Below are 24009 nucleotides of genomic sequence, written 5' to 3'. Positions count from 1 at the left end.
AAAACACAAGGTATTGGCTTGAATAGTAGATTGGCTGACTGGCAGAAGGCAGAGAACATGGATAAATGGGTCTTTTTCAGGATGCCATCCAGTGGCCAGTGAAATTCCGCAGGTGTCCATGTTGGCACCAATAACTAGTCATGATACACACTAACGACCTGGACAGAGGAACTGAGGCCATTGTTGCTAAGTTTGTAGATGACACAAAGTTAGGTGGAAGGACACAGTGTTGAGGAAGTGGACAGCTGCAGAGACTTGGACAGGCTCGGCAAGTGGGCAAAGGAATGGTGGTTGGAATATATGGGGTTACACATTTTGGAAGGAAGAAGGCAGGTATAGGCTATATTCTAAATGAGATAGGCTTTAGAAATCTGAGGCACAAAGGGATTTAGGAGTCTGAGTTCAGGATTCTCTTAAGATTAAGATGCAGGTTGATATGGCAGTTAGGTAAACAAATGCAATGTTAACAATAGAATGAAAGAGCAGAGATGTACTGCTGAAAATGTACAAGGATTGGGTCAGACCGTATTTGAAGTATTTGAGAGAAGTTTGGGCCCTGTATGTAAGGAAGGATATGCTGATATTGGAGGGAGTCCAGAGGACATTTGCAAGAATGACCCTGGGAACGAGGGGCTTGTCACATGAGGAGTGGTTGAGGACTCTGGATCTATACTCAATGGAATTTAGAAGAAGGAAGGAGAATCTGTTTGAAACTTACAGAATATGGAGAGGCACAGATAGCGAGGACACAGAAGATGTTTTCACTAGTAGTAGAAACTAGAACCCAAGGGCCTCAGAGTGAATAGATGATCCTTTAGAACTGAGATGAGAAGGAATTTCTTCAGCGAAAGGGTAGTGAATCTGTGGAACTAATTGCTGTAGAGGCCAAATAATTGAGTGCTTTTAAGACAGAAGTAGATATGTTTTTGATTGGTAAAATGATCAAGAGTTACATGGCAAAGGCAGGAGGATGGGGTTGAGGAATCTCTCAGCCATGATTGAATGACAGTGCCACTGCACACACATCTCACCAAGGCTTATAGACTACAAATGCTCACTTACAGTATGTATCATTCCACTTCATGGCTCTTACGCACCACACACTTCAAATTAGCTGACGACCTCCTGTACTTCCCATTTTCTCACTGGAGACACCTAAGCACCTCTCCTGTTCTTGCATCTCCACAAGGTTTCTTCCATCAGACCCCAAACCCCGAACTACTCACTGGAGAAAATATTGGTCCTCTCAGCAGACTGATGGGTCCACAATACCCTAACTGACCTACTCGTAAGTTCTTACATTAGGGCTGGCCATGGCCTAATCCACAGATTTCATGGGCCTGGCTGATCATGACCAACCGTTGTAGTGGAATTTGACAAGGCTTTTGACTGACCATGGCAGAGTTCTTATTGACTTTATTGGGATTGCTCCGCACTGACTTTCAGACAATTTTACTTGAAGTATATGCAATGCTTGGCACGTGAACTGCTGGTACGTGATACAGGTGTGGTATGGATGTAGCATGGTGCCCTACTGTGACAGGTCCAGCTCCTTCACTGTTCAGTCCTTCGTACAATGGCAAGTTTCCCATCTTTCTCTCTCTCTCCCCCCCACCGTGCTAGAAAAACTATACAAGCTGTAGAGAATGGCAGCCAGTAACTGAGCACTGAAGAGCCTGCTGCTAAAAATGTAATGGGAGTCAAGGAGGCGGCAGCCCATAAGTCAGTAAGTGAGCTAAGAGAACAATCTGAAATAGACAGAGGCTGGCAGTCTCCAAGCAAATGAGGGAGGAGAAGAGGGCCAAAAGGTGCATCAAATGCTAATATGCAAGTCGTGTGTGTATCCTTACGTGCAAAGTGACCTGCAGAAGTACACAAATCATACATTCCCCAAACTACCAAAGTAGAATATTGAAGAAGCGAAGTAGGGAGAGTTGGTTTGACAGAACACATGATGTGGTGAGGGTGATGATTTAACAATGTCAGCTTGCGTGGACAGAGAGTGGAGGAGTGTGTCCTTGCAGCATGCACGCTGGTGGTGCTGAAGACACAATTGGATGATGGGTAGTGAAGACACAATTGGATGATGGGTAGGATAAACAATTGGTGAGCTGCCACTGGCCAGCTACCTACTTTGAATTAAAGTCAAGAATTTGCACCATTTACTTTATTGGGGAACAAGAGAAATGGAAGTGACATATAAATGGGGTGAATTAAAATTTTAATCTGAAGTCACCAAACTCAGAGTGGGGGGGGGGGGTGGAGGGGAAAGAGGTGGTGGGAGAAGAAACATTTCTTCGACGCCAAGACTGATTTTTCTTTTCCATTCTCTCCCCCCAACTTTCTTAGCACAGCTTAAGTTACATCAGTGAGGGGGAGGTTCTGCCATACTATAATCAGTTAAGATATTTATGATAGCATGTTATCTGGAATTGCTGGTAATGAAGGGACGCACACACGAGTTTAAATTTCAGTCGCAATGCAATGGTTAATGTGTTTATATAACATCTGCTTGTACTTTTTTTGAAAGCAGTCATTAGTCAGTAGCAATTAATATAATGTATAAAAAATGTATTACTGGTGCACCGTTAGAGTCAATTAAACCTAAAATGAACTCAATATCAGTTGTAGTGCAAGCTCTCCTATGTTGTAATAACTTTTGCCTTGAAAGCATTAGCCAATGTCACTGATAATCACTGTGTTCTAGTTTTTTTTGACACACATTAAAAACTAAGCCTGTGCATCAGCTCCTGTCAAATACATTGCATAATTCAGCTTGCTCCAGTGAAGCATAGAATGTTATCCTCATGGGTGATTGGATCAGTCAGGCTCTCAATCACCTACCAAGCTGGTTTGGCAATCTGTCAGCATGTTGAACAATCTCACATACTCTATGCTGGATGGAGCTTGATCATGCTTTGTGAATAGTTAGATTCACAACTTGAGGAAGGAAATCACCTTAGTTCTCTTGGAGAGGGGACTAATTCAGGCTTACATGCAAAATATTTTCTAAACATTTGAACTTAAAATAGCTTGAACTTTAAATGTGTACGTTGATTCAAGACAAACATAGATTCAGAATCATAAAGCCCACACTAGGAGAGAGGACTTTTAGCTGTCAGAATGTCATGATATTTTCTCACAAGCCTTCTGTTATTCTTTACCATTAAGGTGAAGATGCTTCACAGAAGTAATAGGGGAATGGGGGAGAAAAAGCGCTTCCTACTCTGGTTTTATACAAAGCAGAACAATAACTTCCAGTTTCCCCTTCCACTGCAAGATATTTCCACAGTTTTCCAGGCAATACATCTTTGCTTGCCTCATCCTTCCAAAATAAACTTCCCTCCACAGTGGTAGCATTTTTAAATTATAATTTTAAAACTGTCTCTAATTTGAACAAGTAACTACTCAACTCCATGCTAGAGCTCTTATATTTAAAATATACAACCCATTTCTAAAATTTTTACAACTATTACCTGATATTAAGCACTAGCTTCACACACTTATCCTGCATTAGGGGAGGCCATGGCCTCACAGCATTATCATTGGGCTGTTAATCCAACAGCCCAAGTAATGGTCTGAGGACCGGGGTTCAAGAAAGAAAAAAAAAATTCTGGAATTGTGTCTAATGAGGACCATGAATCCAATGTCAATAGTTATAAAAAATCCTTCTGGTTCACTAATGTACATGACTCCAGACCTGTAGAACTCTCAGGGTAATTAGGGACAGGCAATAAATGCTGGCCTAGCCAGCAATGCCCACATCCTGTGAATGGATAGAAACAAAAAAAGAGAGCATGAATATGAGGAAAGCAGAACCGTCAGGTCACTCAGCACACAGAATTGGAATGATGGAGTTAACATTACAGATTGATGCTGTTTTCATCAGAATTGGAAGTGGCTAGAGATTAAATAGTTTATAAGTATGTACTGATCTAGCAAATGTATGCGGTGGGGGCAGGGAACGTCTGACATGATGGAGGGAAGATAGAAATGTCTAATTGACAAAAAGGATAACAGAGGCAAGAGAAGATGGTAAAAGTGAAGAATGCTTATTCGGTCTATCAGGACTTTCAACTAAATAATGTGCATTTTGTTCAGCTGTACTCAACTTACTTCAATGCCTGCTGTCACATCATTATAAGTATCTTGACTTTTGTAGTTTGTTTCATGGGAAGGGAAGTATTGTTGAAATAATGATGCAATTATACACTCCACTGTAGACCAACATCAGATATTCCACATTCATATAAGCTGCATGCCCTCTAATTGATGTCCAGGTCTGATCTTCCCAGAGGGAAGCTTTTTCTGAGAACACCATCAAGGTAAGCAAGATAACAGCATGAAGCTGGATGAACACAGCTCGCCAAGCAGCATACCAGCCCAGCTCGTCCCCTCCCCCCACTGCATCACAAAACCACCCAAGCTTGTCTCCGCCTCCCTAACCTGTTCCTCCTCTCACCTATCCCCTCCTCCCACCTCAAGCCGCACCTCCATATCCCATGTACCAACCTCATCCCGCCTCCTTGACTTGTCCATCTTCCCCTGACTGACCTATCCCCTCTCCACCTCTACTCTCCTCTAACCATCTTCGGTCCGCCTCTTCCTCTCTCCCTATTTATTTCAGAACCCTCTCCCCATCCCCTTCTCTGATGAAGGGTCTAGGCCCGAAACGTCAGCTTTTGTGCTCCCAAGATGCTGCTTGGCCTGCTGTGTTCATCCAGCTCCACACTTGGTTATCTTGGATTCTCCAGCATCTGCAGTTCCCATTATCTCTGATCAAGGTAAGCATTTCAAGCATCCTGGTCTGATTTGGTGGCCCACAGCCTGTGTACATCAATTTGAATTATCATACAGTCTTTACATTAGACCTTGGCAATAGTTTTGGGACAGAATATGGCATAGAGGAAAATGTCAGCAGAGATACTAGTCCCAGTCACAGTGACATTGTGCTCAGGTGATGCGATCTGCAGCTTTTGATCAAGCTGTGTCATGGACAGACTCGCAACAAATTTCAGAGCGAAGAGGGATGAACTGGCTCCCAATTATTCACTGGCTTCATCAATTGGTTGCAATGAGATTATTTTGAAAAGGATCCCTTCACTTGTGGACACCTTCCTCAAAGGGCCAAATACTTGTAATATTTTAAAAGAATTCAATTTAACCAGGCACTCATGAACTTACAAAACAACTTAATTAATTGCTAAACAGAAGAAATGTTAACATAACAGATACTTCTTCCTACTCAGAGTCCAAAAACTTAAAGCTAAAAGGAGGACTCAGTCTCTGAATTGTTCTTGAAAGATAGGTGAGACTAGGTGAAAGAAGAGTACAGGGAGACGCAGAAGGGGATGGACAGAGGAATTTCATTTCATTTTACCTACAATGCAGGGGTGTGTCAATTGGCTGATTTCAAAAGCTCTTGCCTGCACTATACTCCAAACCAATCTAATCACTAATCTATGTTACTAACTGGATGTTCTACAGTCACATTGATTTGCAGTTAGTTTTTAAATTTTTTTTAAAAGATATATTCCTGGAGGATAAAATACACACTTGTAAAATGTAACTTTCTGTTGAATGGGGGATAGTCAGCCCCTCATGGTTTCTGTTTGAAATTTCCCAGCCACTTCTCCTGTGATATTCCAGGGGTTTTACAGACTTTGCCAGAAGTTAACTGAATTCGGACTTTTTAACCCCTGCAGCAGTCCTTTCTTAAAAAGAAAGAATATAGAAAATTTCAAATAAAGATAGAACAAAGTCTATAAACACTTCGATTACAATGATGAATTAGAACCCGAATAATATGACAAGGAAAGCAAACAGGAATGGGTATAATTCTGCTTGAGAGACAACAGCAAAACAAATGATTGCAGATACCAATGGTATAATTGAAACTAAATCTTAAATAACATTATGTGCCTGCCTAAAAGCCTTAGTGATAATAAGGGTCATAGAGCACAAAAATGGACCTGTTGGTCCAACCACTCCACACCAATCATGTTCCCAAGCTAAACTAGTCCCACTGGCCTGCACTTGGCCCATGTCCCTCCAAACCTTTCCCATTCATGAATTATCCAAATGTCTTTCAAATATTGTAATTGTACCTGCATTCACCATTTTCTCTGGCAGTTCATTCTAGACATTGTGTAAAAATGTTGCCCTCACATCCTTTTTAAATCTTTCTCCTTTTGCCCCTTGTTTTGGATGCCCACCCTTGGGAAAAGACCCTTGTCTTTCAACTTATCTACAGCCCTCATGATTTTATAAATATCAAAGTCATCCCTCATCCTCCTATGCTTCTGTGGGGGAAAAAACCCAGCCTTTCTCGTCTACTTTTATATCTCAAACCCTCCATTCCCAGCAACATCTGGGTAAATTTTTTCAGAACCTGCTCCAGTTTAATAATATCCTTCCTGTTACAGATCAACCAGAACCGCACACAGTACTCCAGAACGGGTCTCATCAACATCCTGTACAATTTCAAAAACACATCTCATCTCCTCTACCTCAAAAAGTCTAAGCATGCTAAATGTCTTCTTAATCACCTGTGACGCAAATTTCAAAGAATTATGTACCTGAACCCCTAGGCTCTCTGTTCTACAACACTACCCAGGGCCATAATCGTATAAGTTGTTATCGTTGTTTGCGTTACCAAAATGTAATATCTCACATTTATCCAAATTAAACTCCATCTGCCACTATTCAAGAAAAATAACCCAATTAATCAAGATCTCTGTAATGTTAGATAATTTTTTTCACCGCCCACTTAACCACCAATTTTGGTGATATCTCAAAAGTTATTAATCGCGTCTCCTATATTCTCATCCAAATCATTTAAATAAGTGACAAATGAAAGTGGACCCAGCAATGATCCCTGTGGAACAATGCTGGTCACAGGCTTTCAATCCAAAAAACAACTCTCTACCACCACCCTCTGTCTCCTACCATAAAGCCAATTTGCATCCAATTGGCACCCTGAATCCCAGTGATTCAATTTTACTAATTAACCTACCGTGCAGAACTTACACAAGTCCAAGTAACCTATATCTTATATTAATTTCCTCAATTTGAAAAGTAGCAAAACACATTTTGGCATTAATAATTACACTTTCTAAAAATCATTTATTAAGCAAAGTGGTTTCAGAGTTTAGTGATGACGAGAATGACTAGACCTCATTGGCCAAAACGCATGTCAGTTGAGGTTTCGAAAGATTCAATGTAGGTTTATTCAGAAGTATAAATTTGGAACATACAGAGAAGTGAGACATAATTTTTTCAAATAACTTAGTCAATGCAAGATTCTGACATATGGCTGATAGCATGAAGAAATGTCAAGCTATTATGAAAACTTAGATCAGAAAGTATTCTGATCGTTGGCTGATTGGAATCTTGGGCAAGTAGTTTCATCTGCTAAATTCTACAGTAAGACAAAGAAGAAGAACTGGGCTATGTTAACTAAAATAGCCAAAGGGTCACCAGCTTAATAAACTAAACTGCCATATATGATGCAACTCTAAGTTTACTGTATAGTAGCAGAGAACAACAACAAAATAATGGTTAACTAATCAGACGAATAATAAAGTAATATCAAACTAATCAGGTTGGCTGAGAAGAGGCTTCACCCTATTATAGGGTGAACTAATCAGTCAGAAGACATGCCAGTGATCAGTGACTAGTCAGAACTAAAGTTCCCAAACATTGACATGAACACAGAGCTGTGAGTAAAAGCAAGTCTTATTTATCAAACAATCATTTAAAAAACTATTCAAAGCAAATTGACGTCTAACCAGCTAATGCTCTAACAATTCGAAGAAGTCATGCTTTGTCAGAATTCGGTTTTGGGATTGGATTGCAGAGTCAGTTGGAACCCTTTCCTTTCATCGAATCAAAAGAATATTTATTGCCTTTAGCATATAAGCCTTCCAAAGTATTTCAAAGAAGCTGAATTCAATAAAGCCAGATGACAGGAAATTAAATTTTTTGTCAGAGGTAGGTTTTTTTAGTGAAAGCACATTGAGATTGTGAAAAAAAAGGTGTCAGTTCTCATTCTGGCTAGCAACATCCTTTAAGAAATTACACTGCCCAAATAAAATGTTCTTCTACAGTACTGCAGGCTCGATCTTGGCTAGACACATTTCCCTCAGTGTCAAACATTACTAATAATGTATGCTTTGCATTAGAATTGTTAGACTTGTCCATTATGCTACATTTTTAAGTGGCGTCAAAGACAGGTGAAGATTTTTAGGGAGAAAGTCTAAAGACAGAAAGTCTTTGGTGTTTGAAGGAAAGTCGAAGACACAGCTGCAATGCTGAAGCAATTACATTTATAAATGTTTAAGATAACTAAATTTCAAGTTGCACAGATATCTAAGGGTTTTGTGGAGTTGAAAGAGGTTACAGAGGTTGGAATAGGCAAAGCCTTACAATGGTTTGAAAACAAGGATGAGAACACTGGGATAATGGCTGAATGAGACCTGGTGCGAGCATATTAGGATCTCAGCAAGGTTGCTAATCAGACCAGAAAAATAGGATGACCTCTATGTGACTGCAAGCATTATGTGTAATTTGTCTGGACAGTCTCAGCGGTGATTCAAATCAGGTGGGCTTGACTCGCAGGTTCCCACAAGCCTACACAGTCTCAAAGCGGCCAGTGCAAATGATATTCTTGTAGAAATGGGAACTCGGACTGCGGCTAAATCTTACTAGTCAGGCACCTTATTGGGAGCTTTAACTCAACAAATGCAAGTGATTGCCACTTGATATAATATGTAGCTGCACAATAAAGAATAAAGGAAGAAATGTATCAGGAGATAGGCATCTCCCATTTCCAGATTAATAACAAGGAAATACACTCTAGTTGCAGGAACAAATCATTGCTGGAAGCTGCATAGCACCACTGGAGTTCATACCTTGAAACAAATCAGTTGGCAGACTACAAGGAAGAAATGGAATTTGATAGAAATAAGATTGAAATGTTCAAGCTAGTTCTCCCTTACAGGATGCATACGTGTTTTAAATTCTGTTTTGGTGCAATAGTCCAAAGTAATTCTGGAAAAGTGTATTAAACAACAATTTCTTTGTTGCCCACAGCATTGGGTTAAGAGGTTTCGTGTATATTTATGGAGTTTATTCAAAATAAGTTGTTCCCTTTGGATCGCGCATTAAACACACATTGTATTGTTTTGACACAAATCAGTAACAGTTTTATGAAGTGGCAAAAGTTTCCACTTATACCGAGCTTCAAATATGGGTTAAAATCAAGTAAACATAAGAACCAGGAGCAGGAGAGACCATTTGCCCCTTCAAGTCTGCTCCACCATTCAATAAAGTCAAGGCTGATCTTTCCATGGTCTCAGCTCCACTTACCCAACCTTTTGCCTTAACCCTCAATTCCCTTACTGTTCAAAAAGTTATCGATCATTAAATGTTTTTAAGGCTGAGTAAGCCTGAACTTGGCAGGGAATTAGACAGATTCACAATCCTTTGGGTGAAGACGTTTTTCTCAATCCCGTCCTATATCTGCTCCCCTTAATTTTGATGCTATGCCTTCTTATTCTAGTTTCACCCACAATGGAAACATCTTCCCTGCTTCTATCTTATCTATTCCCTTCCTAATTTTTTAATGTTTCAATAACAGCCCCCTTATTCTTCTAAATTCCAGTCTACTCCGTCTTTCCTCATAAGCTAAACCTCTCAAGACCGGACCAACCTAATTAACCTTCTTTGCACCCTCTCCAGTGCCAGTACATCCTTTCTCACATAAAGGAGACCAAAACTGCACTCGGAACTCCAGATGTGGCCTCACCTGCACCCCATACAGCTAGAATGTCACCTCTCAGCATTTAAACTGATCCCTCTTCCAATGAGGGACAAAATTCCAATTGCCTTATTAATTACCTGTTGTAACTGCAAACCAACCTTCTGCAACTCATGCACAAGGACACCCATGTCCCTCTGCACTGCAGCATATTGCAGTTTTCTACCATTCAAGTAGAAGTCCCGTTTCCTGTTATTCCTACGAAAATGGATGACTTCACATTTATCAACATTGTATTCCATCTGCCAGGCCTTTGCCCACTCACTTAAACTATGACCTTCTGCAAACATTTCTGTTTTACTCATCTTAGTGTCATCCGCAAACTTTGACACACTACATGTGGTCCCCAATTCCAAATCATCAATGTAAATTATAAACCATTGCAGTCCCAACACTTACCGCCAACCAGAAAAACACTCATTTAGCCCTACTCTTTGCTTCCTGTTCGTTAACCAATCCTCTGTCTATGCTGATACATTGCCTGTAACACCGTGCACCTTTAAACCCCTTAATTATGAAAATACCATTCCCTTCAGAAAATAGCCAGAGTGTTGCTTTCCACTCATAACATTGGACATTTTAAAAATTTGACTGAAACTGAGTTTGGTCGTTTGCTTCAGGCATTTGAGAGATTAGGAAATGCACCTGAGCTCATTTCACACAAAGTTTTTATTTATTCATTAACAGGATAAGGGCGTTGCTGGCTAGGCAGCATTTATTGCCCAGAGGGTTTGAAGTCACATGTAAGCCAGACCAGGTAAGGATGGCAGTTTCCTTCCCTAAAAGGATGTTAGTGAACAAGACGTGTTTTTCTGACAATCGGCAATGGATTCATGGTCAACATTAGATCATTAATTTCAGATTTTTTTATTGAATTCAAATTCCGCCATCTGCTGTGACAGAATTCAAACCTGGGACGCCAGAACATTATCTGGGTCTCTGGATTAACAGTCCTGCAATAATACCAGTAGGCCATTGCCTCCCCAACCAATTTTCACCTCTCAAAGAAAACCCCAGCAACCTGAACAAAATTAGAAAAGTTGAACATGTCAAACCTGTATATCACAAACATCTAATTCTATGTCCTGAGGAAAACAGGTGAAGCAAATATACTATAGATCTTGAAGATTACAACGACAATGAAGAATTTCAGTCATTTCATGACTTTAGCTTTCTGTTTCCAATTACTTTAGATTTCTACATTCTTGCTTGTGTATTTTAGTCACAGGAAAAAAAATTGCTAACCAAGCACAACATCTCAATTTTAATGACTGATCGTATTTTCATATGCAAAGGGGAGTTTTACTTTGAACTCCTAAAGGAAGGGAAATTTTATTTTCACTCTGACTTCTTAGTTTTAGCAAATGCAGGAAGGAAAGAAAAAACAGTGATCATCCCTTTTTGAAATGTCATAGAAAGAAACAGTTTTAAAACTTAATTTTGGGGGACCTTCCCCCGGTAACTTGAAGATTCCAAAAAGTTTCTCATCCAAGTAACAGGTTCAAAGATCCAAGTCGGTCACAGAATTGTATTTCAAAATACCAGCAGTAAACTGCCTGTGGCAAAGCAGTAAATGATGTGATTAGACTAACATATGGCCTGTGCCTATCTGGTAGATAAAATTTCATCTGATTTATTATCAGAAAAATGCAGTTCTTCAGGTCGCCCAAGGCAGTCTCATTTCCCTGTTTCATACATAGCTCCACTCTCTTCGGTAAACATTTTGCAGCCATTGATTCGCACAATCACAAGTACATAAAAATTCAAAAATTAAAATTGCTAACAGCAAAGCTTAGTTCATTCAGGGCTGAACTTTCTACACCCAGGGCAATGTAAACAATGGACAGTCAATCGGAAAAGTATGACAAGATTGTGAAACAAGATTCTCAATGAGGCGGAGGTGCCGGTGTTGGAATGGGGTGGTCAAAATCAAAGGTCAGATGGCACCAGGTTATAGCCCAACAGGTTTATTTCTAATCACAAGCTTCACAGCATTGGATCTTCATCAGGTGAAGTGCGACAGAAGCACACAGGCACAGAATTTAGAGGCAGGGAGAGATCAATGGGCAGACAGATCAAAAGATCATACAAATGGTGTGAGTGGAGTGTCATCAGGCCAAATAATAGGTCTCTGCAGGTGAATTCAGAGTGTCAGACAGTGAGGGTAAATATCGCCTGATGAAGGGGCAACGATCCAAAAGCTTGTAATTTCAAATCAACCTGTTGGACTATAACCTGGTGTCATGTGACTTCTGATCAAGATTCTCAACCACAAAGGGGAGAAAGGTCTGATTTTGCATAAAAAGTTTGAACATAAAGTTAACAATCTTATTAGTAGGTGACAAGAGGCCTGTTTGAATGCATTAACATTCTTCCACATGGCAGAGCAAAACTAGGTGACAGTTCATGTCATGAACGTCAGAGCAGGTACCTGCTAATGCCAACTTACTCTGCCACCTTGGACAGCATTCCCAAAAATTGCAAGGCATACTCCATTGGTAGCAATCACCTTTATACTGCAGTTTGACAGCAGGCACTCACCACATCATGGCACATCTCCAACTCAGTGCAAATACAGGTTCTCAGTTCAATTCCTTACTTTAGAGTGCAAAGACACCTTGCACTATTGTTGTGGTGCCATCTTGCTTGTGCATTGAGGCAGTTTCACATCTCATGAATAGAAACAGGAAACACCCTAGGGCTCTCACTTTGTTCCTTGGTGCTCGGTTTGTATCTACTTCGATATTCATAGCACATGTCCCTTTTTCCACTTTTTCACCTCAGGTCTCAGGAGGAAGGGGGTTTCAGAGGCAAGGGAAAGGAAAAATGCTTTCAGTGGCCGCTGCTTTGCCCTCCATCCAATTTGCCTTAGATGGGATTAAATCAAAACCAGGGCAGACAAGACTCCTTAGTTATCCAGCCTGGAAACTGGCCACTTTTCTCAACTGTAGGGAAGGCAAGAAATCAGGCCAATTGTGAGCCAATTGCCTTAAGTGGTCAGTTAAGGGATAATCACATCCAAGTTTACAGATACTACTGCTCAGGCTCAGATGGAAGCCAAAGAGAGGGATTAATGTGTTATGTATTATAAATGGACAAATGAAAACAGTCACGTTCCAGAAAGATAAAGCACCCTTATAAATTTCATTATTTCGTATTGCAAGCATGTTGCAAAGTTATATATTTGAACAGACGTATTTAGAAATATTGTCTGAATTAAGTACTATAAAAGCATGACATTATCATCAAGCTGAATGGCCCAAAGCAGTTTAGTTGGCTTTTAAGTCATCTGCATGTCAATTAAGCAACCGGTGGATACGGACTGATAAGAGTTCGTAAGCCATTAGGGCACTGTTAAATGCTCCTATTTGAAATTCCATTGAATTCAGCAATAATTCAGTTTTTTACTTCATATTGTAAAATGCTATCTTGAATAATTTTTATTTGCCTGTCATCTAGAATATTAATAACTGTGGGTACCAAACTGCTACAGATGTATTGTTCCAATTTCAACCATCTTTCCATCCTCTTCTTGTCTATCAGAACATACCAGGGAGGTACCTTTTCAATTGAAGCACTTTAGCTCGAATTTTAACTAATTGGACATCTTCAGTTGTGAGCTGGTTGTATTTTCAAATTTTTGGTTAATACCAAATCCAGTATTATTGCTCTAACAATAAGAGAAAGCTATTCTATTCTATCTGTAAATTTGGGATTTCTGGATATTGTACTATGATGGTCTATTTTAAAAACTTCACTGTTTTCTGTGAATGTTAACGGTAGAGGTAATTAGCCCAAGAATTGAGTCACCGTATGTATAAAGAGAAGGTTGAAGCCTAAAAAAAAATGCAGCTGACACCATGTAACAGTTATATTTATCAAAATATTTTTCATTGCACTTTTTTCAAAAATCCCACTAAATTAAAATGACAGAGGTGCAATGGGATTTGCTGCACTTCAGAATGCTCCCTAAAACCAGTTATGGATCACCTGTGTGGCAAAAACCTAAAACTTGCCAATTTTTATTTCCTCTCTTCCTCTTAAACTACTTTGTTACCAATTTCCTCACTGGAATGTGCTGGCCTTATACAAATATGCTACTAGTCACCTTTACTGCATTCAATTATGTTCGAGAGACTGTGACTCGTGATGTCAGGACTTCCCTCAGAAACTTGCTCAGTCACTCTTCATAACTATACCAAAAGCCTTGGGAACATGGAGTTCCTACCGGACATTATAGTGCTGTTTGGGAAAATTCCAGTACCAACTCTCAGCCTGGGCTTCAAAAAAGTATTGAAGCAGGGGAAGTATAGGAGGCACATAGACTTGCCCAGTTTTGCTTTCACACTGCAATGTAAAACATGGCGTATACAGCAAAATGTTATATCTATTGCACTCTAATTTCTGGTTTAAACTGTTTTTGTCCTAGTAATATATTTCGTTACAATGACACTGATTGGGACATGCTGTACAGGGACAAGTAGAATTTAATTGCAAATTCTGTAATATTAAAGTTAAAATAAAACTTGATAAATTAAAATACATGAATTTAGTATAATTTGGGAAGAAAAAGGAAGACTCTGTACATGTGGATGACAATCAGCAGTGGAGCTTAGTTCCTTTCTCTTTTTGAGACACAATTGCCTAGAGGCTCCAGTCTTGGTAGTCACATGAATGGGACCTTTGCCATCACAGCCTTGCATCCGATCACTTGATACATCTCATCTAGCCTCCCCTCCCAGTTGTTGTGTTGCGTATTTTTTCTTTTTGTCAACAGTTTCTATTTCCTTTTGTAACAACAATACTAGTAAGTTACTAAATGTGGCTGAATTGTTCTCCAGACCTGGCTAAATTCCAATGGAACAGATTTGAAACTCATCTACTTTCACACTGTTTCAGGAATAACCTTTGGAGACAACAGTCGACAGCATGTGGTTTTATATTGTCAGATCAGTAGGGTTCATGGAAAACTATCCAATTTCACAAGCATACTAGCCCCTGGGAATTTCCTGAGCTTTGGGTTCAAATAAAGTTCCTTGGGTTCAAATAATTTTTTCTCTTTTGCTACGGAAATAAGTGATGGTAGTTTGGAAGTTACTTTGCAGCTAAACCTCTCTAAGGTGATTATTTTCTGTTTATGTGACTGGCCATTCAATCCTCTGAACTTTCAGCACCTTTAGGTTATCCAGTAACTGAACCCACTTAATTGTTATTTTGACAACTTCAGACACCAGGGCCATAATTTTCCCATTGGGACTGTTCCACAGGCAGCATTTGCCTTGAGGACTTTAACCCTAGTGGCTAACATTTATACATCTTCACCATATCTGCACATACCTACAAATTATTTGACTCAAAGACATTAAGGCTAGTATATGTTTGTCTCCAGCCAGGTACCTTTACTTGTTCTGACAATGCTTATGTTATCTGTGCAACATAAACTAAGGCATGGATAATATGGTATTGAAAGATTAAACAATCATTATTACAGTTCACTAATATATATTTACATAATAATATTTTATATTTATAACTACAAACATATTTACACACACCCACACCGGCACTCAGTGTCTGCACGAACACGGAGTGTTTCCACTATATAAAGTAACTTGCTTCCAACATGCTCCGTCATCCTTCATGGGGCCCCACAACAAAGATTATCTGGACCTTTTATCTTCAGGTCACATGAGGATATCTTGAACATGTTTACATTCCAGCTGTCATCCTCTTGCATTACATTCCCACCTGCTTCTAATTCTCCCTTCTCACCATTGGTACCCTATAAATTATAGTATCTGTATGATCTGGAATTGTCTCGCCTTCACAAATCAACTCAAAACCTTTCCCTTTGTTCATATTTGGCCTTTCCCCAAATTATTTTGATCACGCCCGACCAGCATGGTTTTCTGTAATTTGCTTTAAGAGTCCTTTGGATACATGAAAATGCAAGTTGGTGCTACTGCTGTTTCACTCAAGGAGGGGTCAGTGACTACAATCCATATTCAGCTACATTGATGAGGGCCTCAACGAGAAAGTTTGAGTCCAGTCTAATTTGGACCTGGAGCCTCAAACATTATTTGGGAGAAGATTTGGAATCCAGAAAGAGTATGTCTTATCTGTATCAGGGCCAATGTGAGGGTCAGTGCAGCAACAATGGGAAACTATGGAGTCACAGATATTCTCCTCATCCTCTAGCTTTCTCAAAAGTGCTTTCAAAATGATAAATAATGAAGAGTGTAGTTTTATCAGTCCCTGTTATTAAAGCCACTGTAACTGCAGAAGAATCCACAGCAATTCAACAAAAAAGCAAAATACCGCAGATGCTGAAAGTCAGAAATGATAGTGAAGTTTGAGAGAAACTCAGCAGCTTCTCCTCACAAGCTGTTTTAGGTGGCATTTAGGGATACCTGAAAAGTATTTGGATCCTAAATTCCAAGGTGATCTGTAGAGAGGCCTATAATTCAATGCTAGAGTCAGTGCACATGAAGAAAATGAAGCAAGAGTCAGAAAATGTATGTCTTTGTCAGCATAAGAACAAGCATCCTGTGTTGACGTATAACTTACACAGTTGCCCCTGCATGCAAAACGTCCTGGCAGAAGTCATAGGTGTCTCTCCGCTCCAACGTAAAGTATTGAAAGCCTGAAGTACGGTTGAGTTAATCAGAGGGCAAGCATGATCATGTGCTGAAACTGGTTTGCTGTTTTAGGTTTGTGCAGAAGAACCACCAAGGGGACCAGTGTCCATGGCGAAGGCAGGATTGTGTAGAAACTGTGTTATGATGACTGGGACATCCAATCGGTGAGCTGCAATCATCAGGTACCTGCCCAGTTTTACTTATCAGCAATTTGTACTGTGAGGTTTGCAAAATGGGGGGATAATTGGAAGCAGGATCTAAATAGGACAAGTTGGGTCTTTAATAGGATGTAAATACATGGAGAGTGTGTAGTGGACATTCCAAACTCACCAATTAAAGCTTGAGGAAAGGATTAAACCTCTGCCTTCAATGTTGAGATTGCGACTTTTCATTTTTATTCTATTTGCCATGACACTCCTCACATCAAGGAGGGGTAATTTCTGCCTCCTGTTTCATTTGTATGCCATAAACTATCCCCAATTTTGGGGAAATTCTGTTCAACTCTTGCTTTCATGAACAAACTGTTGGATCTGTGACTCTCTCCTGTTTCACCCTTCCCTGCTGTCTTATGGTGCCAGGTACCCAGGTTCAATTCTAGCCTTGGGTGACTGTGTGTAGAATTTGCACATTTTCTGATATCTGCATGAATTTCCTCTGTGTGCTGTGGTTTCCTCCCACAGTCCAAAGATACACATTAGGTGGACAGGACAATTTATCATGTCCAACAGTGTCCAGGAATGTGCAGGCTAGGTGGATTAGCCATGGGAAATGCAGAGTTACAAGGAAAGGGTAGGGGTGTTAGTCTAGGTGAGAAGCTCTTCAGAGGGTGAGTGTGGACTCGATCGGCTGAATGGTCTGCTCCCACACTGTAGGATTCTATGATTATGATTCTACTAAGATGATTGATACACAACAAATAGCATTTAATGGCTACTCCCATTAAAGTGCATATTAAAGTGAACAAAATTTGATTTTGACAGTGTGGAGAGGAAGATAAAATAAAAACTAAGACAAAATAAACTTAATATCTGCTCCAAATAGAAGGGGTTTCTAACTTGAATTGACAACATATAGCATTACCAATGTACTTAAGAATTTACAGGATTTTTGCCATAGGCGATTTACAGAAATGTGAAAGTAATACCTTGCGCAAAGTGAACAGCTAAACTTTTTGAACTCAATAAAAATTCAAGATAAAGATGAGTAGTGCTGTTCCAAATTGAAGAAAATAGTTACTCAAATAACATCTGGCAGATTAAAAAAAGTAACATATTACACAGATTAACCTTCCCAATAAGACCCCAAAGATTATGACTTCTCCATTAGTGACTTACGATAAAAATGTGCTTCTTGTTAGAGCTTGTCATTCTTAACGCTGTTAATGAAATGGGGTTGGAAGAAGGGAAAGCAAGATCAGATGTACTTGAGACATTAAGATGTCTTTTGTGAAAAAAACTAAGGCTCTCAAGCAAATCTGTAAATTATTTACCATACACAATATTGTATTTTTGTCTACTCTTTAAACTGGTGAAATACCTTGCAAAGATTTTTCAGGCTGTAATGTTCATTTTATGCATAGATTTTGAATGGGGCTATGTCCAAAACACACCTTAAATTTAAAAATAAAAGCACCCCCTGCCCTGTTTACTTCTTCAAGTACTTAATTATTGTCACTTAGAAAGGACAAGTCATGAACATATATATAGATCACATTTCCTATGGTTTTTTTTCTGGGAATTTCTTCAGCACAAAAGGAGATAACTTACTGTATGGAACAAATTATTCCCACTCATCTTTTACAGCCCAGTGGTAATGTTATTTTTTGGATAGGTGTCTATTTCAGATCATAAATTTATTTGAGGAGAATATATAATCTTCTCATTTGTCTACACACCCCTTTCCCATTTGTTTGCTAATCATAAATCTGTGACTCTTCCAGTTCCAGATCATTTGGTATAGCTTGTTCTCAAGTTTGTTCTCCAACTATTAACTCTGCCCTTCAAGTAGGTATAGAGTTAATATAGGTCATGTATAGGAGTTTGCAACACAGTCATGTTCCTGAGGCCAAAGACTGTTAATACTCTGCTCCTAAGTTATGGGTGTACAGTATAATCTAGGCTGACGTGGCAATGCTACATTGTCTGAAGCTTCATCCTTTGCAGTAATATAAGAAACCAAAAAGATGAAATCTACCTATTTAGGTGGACATTTAAAACTGCATTGAGAAGACTGAAATACTGCAAATCAAAGGGTAAGATTATTAAAAGACTTAGTCATTGATTATTCGATCTCTGGCTGTAATATTGAATCCAAATGGATTTGTAAAACAGTGTTTTCAGATTATGAAGATTCATATACTGTACCTTAAGTTTGTCATATCTATCACTCAGTGAGGAAACCTGGTGCTCCCGGTGACGTCCTACAAGTTTGCATAAGGCACAGATCAGCTGATCGTCCGTGACACAGTACATATTCACCTTTTCATCTTCATGTTCCAAACACATCAGTCCGTGGAGATGAGAGTCTGGAATGGGCTCAATCAGCCGGTGGCCAGTGAATGGCTTCTTGTTGGGGTGAGTGGCCCGGAGGCACCGATCACAGTAGGAGACCTCACAGGTCACACAGGTCTTAATGGCATCTCGCGGTGGCTCTTGCTCACAGAACTGGCACTGAACCCTCTCGGAGGACATGGTGACAGGATCCTTGTACGGCCGGTCACGGCGACATTCACTGGGGGAGTTGGGTCCACTCAGCGAGGCTTTCTGAAAGCGATCAATGATGTTCTGCAGAGTTACATTCCGCTTCAAACCCTCCAAGCCGCGATGGTTCAAAGATATAACATACCGGCAGGTCGGACACTGGAAGGCAGCAATCGACTGGATCGTCTCGTTGGAGGTGCAGTGAGAAACGAGGATCCGGTGAGCGCAATTAAAACACAAGCTGTGGGCACAGGGTAACAGCAGAGGATCGTCAAATAGCTCCAGACAAATTGGGCAGGTTAATTCAGATTCAAGTGTTTCCATCTTCAGGCGAAACAAACTTGCATCATCAGCGGTACCCAGGGAAGCTGGTTGGCAACCTACAAGGGGAGGAAACAAAAAAAACAAATCAACTCATATGGACCACGCATCATTAGATCTTTCCCATTTAGCTATGCCTGTAATCTTAAAACAACATTCAGGACCATTAGAGAATGTTGGCAATCTTTAAGTTCATTAGGCAAATACATTCCCTCACACAAGAGTGAACTAGAAAACCTCTGTGTAATCCTGGGATGATGCCAATTAATGGTGAGAGTTTTACAAAACTAGAATAGATATGGTGGCTTCAGGTCTTGCTCAGTTCCTAGTGACTCCTGCTGAAAGTATCATGCGCATAGATATCATTTGAAAAGGGGATCAGTTTTGGGCTGCTCACCCTTGTTCTGATTGAATCTTGTTTCTGTCTGGTCTCATAGGGAAAGTTGGACAAATTAATGAAGGGCCATAGGTATCCAGTGCAGCCAAATCCCAGAAATTTAACATTTTGAATTGATAATGATGGAAAAATATTCAAGCAGGGTGGTGAGGAGGAAAAGGGCAGGTGTGGTGACATTATGCAAAATGTTTCCACCAAATAGAAAAGATCATAGTGAATAAAAAGGCCATTCAGCCCATTAGGGCTATGTTTATAAAATAGCAAAGAAAGCTGTTTATTTTAAACCCAGTCCTCAAGCACCTCATCAATAGCTTTGTAGAATGTAGGGATAAACAAAATAACCCGAGGCTTTCCGCAGCAAGTGTCAAACCAGGCACGAACATCAAGGCACTAACCAGCTTCAGTTTCAGTCATAAAGCTTTTCCTCAAGTCCTCTCTAATTGCTCTGCCTATCACCTTCAATCTGTGCCCCTTTGTTAACTGACTTCACTGCTTGAGGAAACAGGTTTTCTTTCTCTACTCTGTCCAGGCATCCCCATTTGTACACCTCAAAGTCCCCTTCAGCCTCATCTGTTCCTAGGAAAACAAACCCAGCCTATCCAATCTTGCCTCACTGCTGCACATTTCAAGCTGTAGCCATAGTCTAGCTGGGTCCGGCAATGCCTATCTCACAAACAACAGGAAGATACAGTATGCCCCGAAACACTTGTAACGTTACCACACGCCGAGAATGTATCTGAACTGAGCACAAAGACTCCAATGGCCACTGGGCATCGGAGTAGCACACAAACCTACATCAGCCCTAGCCAACTGCTAACAGGAACCAACGACCCCTTAGCCACTGTGGACAGAGCCAACTAATATACAAGATTCCATGCAAGGATTGCGAGAAACATTATATTGTTCAGACAGGAAGGAAACTGGCTACAAGAACACATGAACGCAACTGGCAACAAAAAGGCACAGCCAATACTCGCTTGTCTCCATTCACAAGGAGAACTAGCAGTTTCACTGGGACATCAGATCCTAGGAGAAACCAAACAAATACAGGCAAGGGAGTTCCTGGAGGTCTGGTTCTCCACCAAGGCGGCCATCAAAAAACACAATTAGAATTAGACCCTATATACACACACTACTGCAAAGAAAAAAAACTCCAACGGAAGCCAGAATTTAAATAACAAGCGGGAAAACACAACAACGGCTTCATCGGAGGCTGCACTGACGTTACCCAGCAGGGTATTGAAAGGTCAGCAAACTAACGAACAAGCTCAGTGAGCAAACCAACCACAGCGTCCATAACCCGAGTTACAAATCTACAAGAATCTTACTGTCATATCTCATTATGATAATAAGGGGGTGTAAGTGGTCCCACAAATGTTCTTACGCCGGTTTGTGCAATTGGCTTAATAATCAGTGGCAAATGTTAAATTTAGGATGTAACCAATTATTTCCTCCAAAATAAGGCGATAATTAACACCCTTAACATATCAAAATAATTTAGCCGATAAGATCATAGTTGGTTTCAAAGCAAAAAAAACTTACACAGGAGCAAATATTGATATTTTGATTTAAACACAGGATCTGTAGAAAGACACGAATTATATCGCATCATACAGAAGTTCTGTCTTACTCAAGTAGGCTTGTGCTTGTTGTACAAAATCTGAGTGGCAGTGTGAAATGTTGAAGAAATTAATATGTTTTTTGGAGTTCTTTCTGTACAGTAAACATACCAGCCTTGAAAGCTCTAATATCTCAGTAGTCGAGTAGTACTTTCTTGCTACCTGTATACAGGCTTGTCAGTGTTCTTGCAGGAATACTTTGGAGCAAAGGAGAGGTTAGGTCATGTGAGGGCAGAGAACAAACAGGAGGATTGCATTAGGTGGAGGACTTGGGAGCAGACAAATTGGGACTGTAGGTATAAGGCATAAACTGGAAGGGGTAGACAGTTACATACAGGATTTTTATTAGTCTGTCTGTATGATTGTGGGTGCATTGCACATTTGGAATGGGGGAGAAAACAGAAACAGGTTCTGAATGAAAAAGAACAATGATCAGTTCATCATTGAAATGACACAAGATACTATTTTAAGTGCTGTTTTAAATACTTGAGCATTTCATTTGCTTTGCTGATTGCTGCTTCACAATGACTGGTTATGTTAAGTGCCAAGTCTACCAACTGTCAGTAACCCAAACATCAAATATCACTTTACTGAGCATCATGTCAAAACAACATATGCATTTGAAACTATGAATCTGCTCAGGAGAGGGAGTGCCCTTTAACTCATTTATTTTATGAATATAATCAGAGGGTGGTCTTAGAAGCAGATTATACTTCACAGCAAAAACACAACTTGGATCAAAATGAACTGTACGCTATTTGAGGAATAAATCTGCATGGGAATAGTTGAAATGCTCAAGACAACAGAAAGGCATGTTCGGATGAATAGCCTTCTTCTGTGTTGTAACTTCTCAATAATTCGAGTAACCCAATCAAAAGGAAAGGCTTGCCGGGTTAAGTGATAAAAAAAACTGGTTGACTTACGCAGACTGGACTGACGTCAAGTTGAATTCGTGGTCTATGTTATGTTATCTGTGACTGAATTTTGCCCAGAGTTGGGACGACTTGCATGTCCTGAACCTACTTCAGATGGGAAATTGATTGAAGTAACATGTTTTACAAGAGTTATACCCTTAATCAAATAAGGAATCTCTTGAGATGACAATTAAGGGAGGCAGGCAGCCTACTGAAGGTTAGATGGTGGGGGTGTGGGGTGGTGTTGGGCAGTGAGAGATCTTCCTGCTTCAGAGAAACACAGGGTTGCAGCTTATGACCAGTAACTGGGGAGACCACTGCAGCAAGAGGATGCTCTGTCAGACAGCAACTTTTAAAAAATTTTTTATAAAGTGATATGACTTCCTGTGTAAGTGCCACAATTACATGAGGGATCAACAATTGTAATTTGGTTAATGCAAATAACGCTTGAAATTGCAAATACTTACTCAGAATAAAGCCACCAAAGTCAATTTTCTGAATGAATGAATTATGTTTTATAAAATGGGTTAGAAAAGTAAACAATTAGTGTCTACATATACAACCTCTACTTAACTCCAGAATTGGCATGAAGCGAATGATTTAACACAGAAACTGTGATCAAATACCCAATAAACATTAATAATAGACATGGTCAAGAGAGATCATCCAAACTTTTCAACAACCCTCAATATAATTCCATTGCAGCAGGACACCAAATCAGAAAAACTTTGTTTCCCTTACAAGTGATTCCAATTCTTTACTTTCAAAGATCTAGTTTCAAAATCCCACCATTAACCAATTTGTCAGCATCTTCCTCAACAACCACTCTCATCCTGACAGTTCAATCTATTCCCTTCAGGCTGCATCCCGCTAGATTCCTGACAGTGAACTACAGCATTCTACTTAGGCACAGTTTCAGTTATTTCACAGACAACTAACTTCATTCAGCTGTTACTAATCCTGGGGTTTCTCCAAGTTCCAATGTTTTTCAGCTGGACAAGCAAATACTGACGAGCTCTACTGACAGCTGTGCTGTATTATCAATGGAATCTCAGGACTTTGTCCAAATCCACACTGCTCCAGGCAGTTCCCAGGGCTTCTCCACAGCCCTGGCTTCAACTCTCGGCAGCAACCAATAGCTCCTAGCACTTCTGAGTGAGCCTGCTACAACAGCACCAAGCAGTATGAAACTTTTCCCTTGCTGCCGACAACCAATCATGTGGCTTAACTTAGTCTGCTGTCATAATTTCCACAGTCATGCTTTAAGAGACATACCATAGGCATATTCCTGCCTACACCCATTTAGAAAAAGCAATCCAAAATTCCGGACCAAGTATGTGTAGCCTTTCCCACTTGTTGTATGTGCTGGAACATTCTGGAATTTCAGTGCTTGACACACAAATATTGAACACCATTGTGGTTGGGGTGAGAGCCCCTTTATAGGGCACATCCCATACTGCATCCTCACACATCTCAACAGAGAAAGCATGTCGGCCCTCAATCTGCCTCAGGCAATTGTTACCACCCCAACCTCCCAAACTCCAGAAGGTCCAGAAGCTACAGACTGCCTGAAAAGTCCCAGTGGACTTTCATTACCCACA

At 40.1% G+C, this 24009-nt stretch overlaps 1 protein-coding gene across 3 annotated transcripts in view; it reads right to left on the bottom strand.

Annotated features, from left to right (window-relative positions):
* The window catches only part of LOC125459065 (probable E3 ubiquitin-protein ligase MID2), a 227474-nt gene that overhangs the window by 91972 nt on the left and 111493 nt on the right, over positions 1–24009 (bottom strand). For all 3 annotated transcript variants that reach the window (XM_048544993.2, XM_048544995.2, XM_048544994.2), the window contains exon 2: positions 18822–19537. In XM_048544993.2, coding sequence (XP_048400950.1) covers positions 18822–19481 — 660 coding nt within the window. In that variant the 5' untranslated portion in view covers positions 19482–19537. The remainder of the gene's footprint in view (positions 1–18821; positions 19538–24009) is intronic.

Source organism: Stegostoma tigrinum, chromosome 15 (genome assembly GCF_030684315.1).
Source record: "Stegostoma tigrinum isolate sSteTig4 chromosome 15, sSteTig4.hap1, whole genome shotgun sequence".
Lineage (NCBI taxonomy): Eukaryota > Metazoa > Chordata > Chondrichthyes > Orectolobiformes > Stegostomatidae > Stegostoma > Stegostoma tigrinum.
Note: the sequence above shows the minus strand (reverse complement) of the source record. Positions and strands in the feature narration are given on the sequence as shown.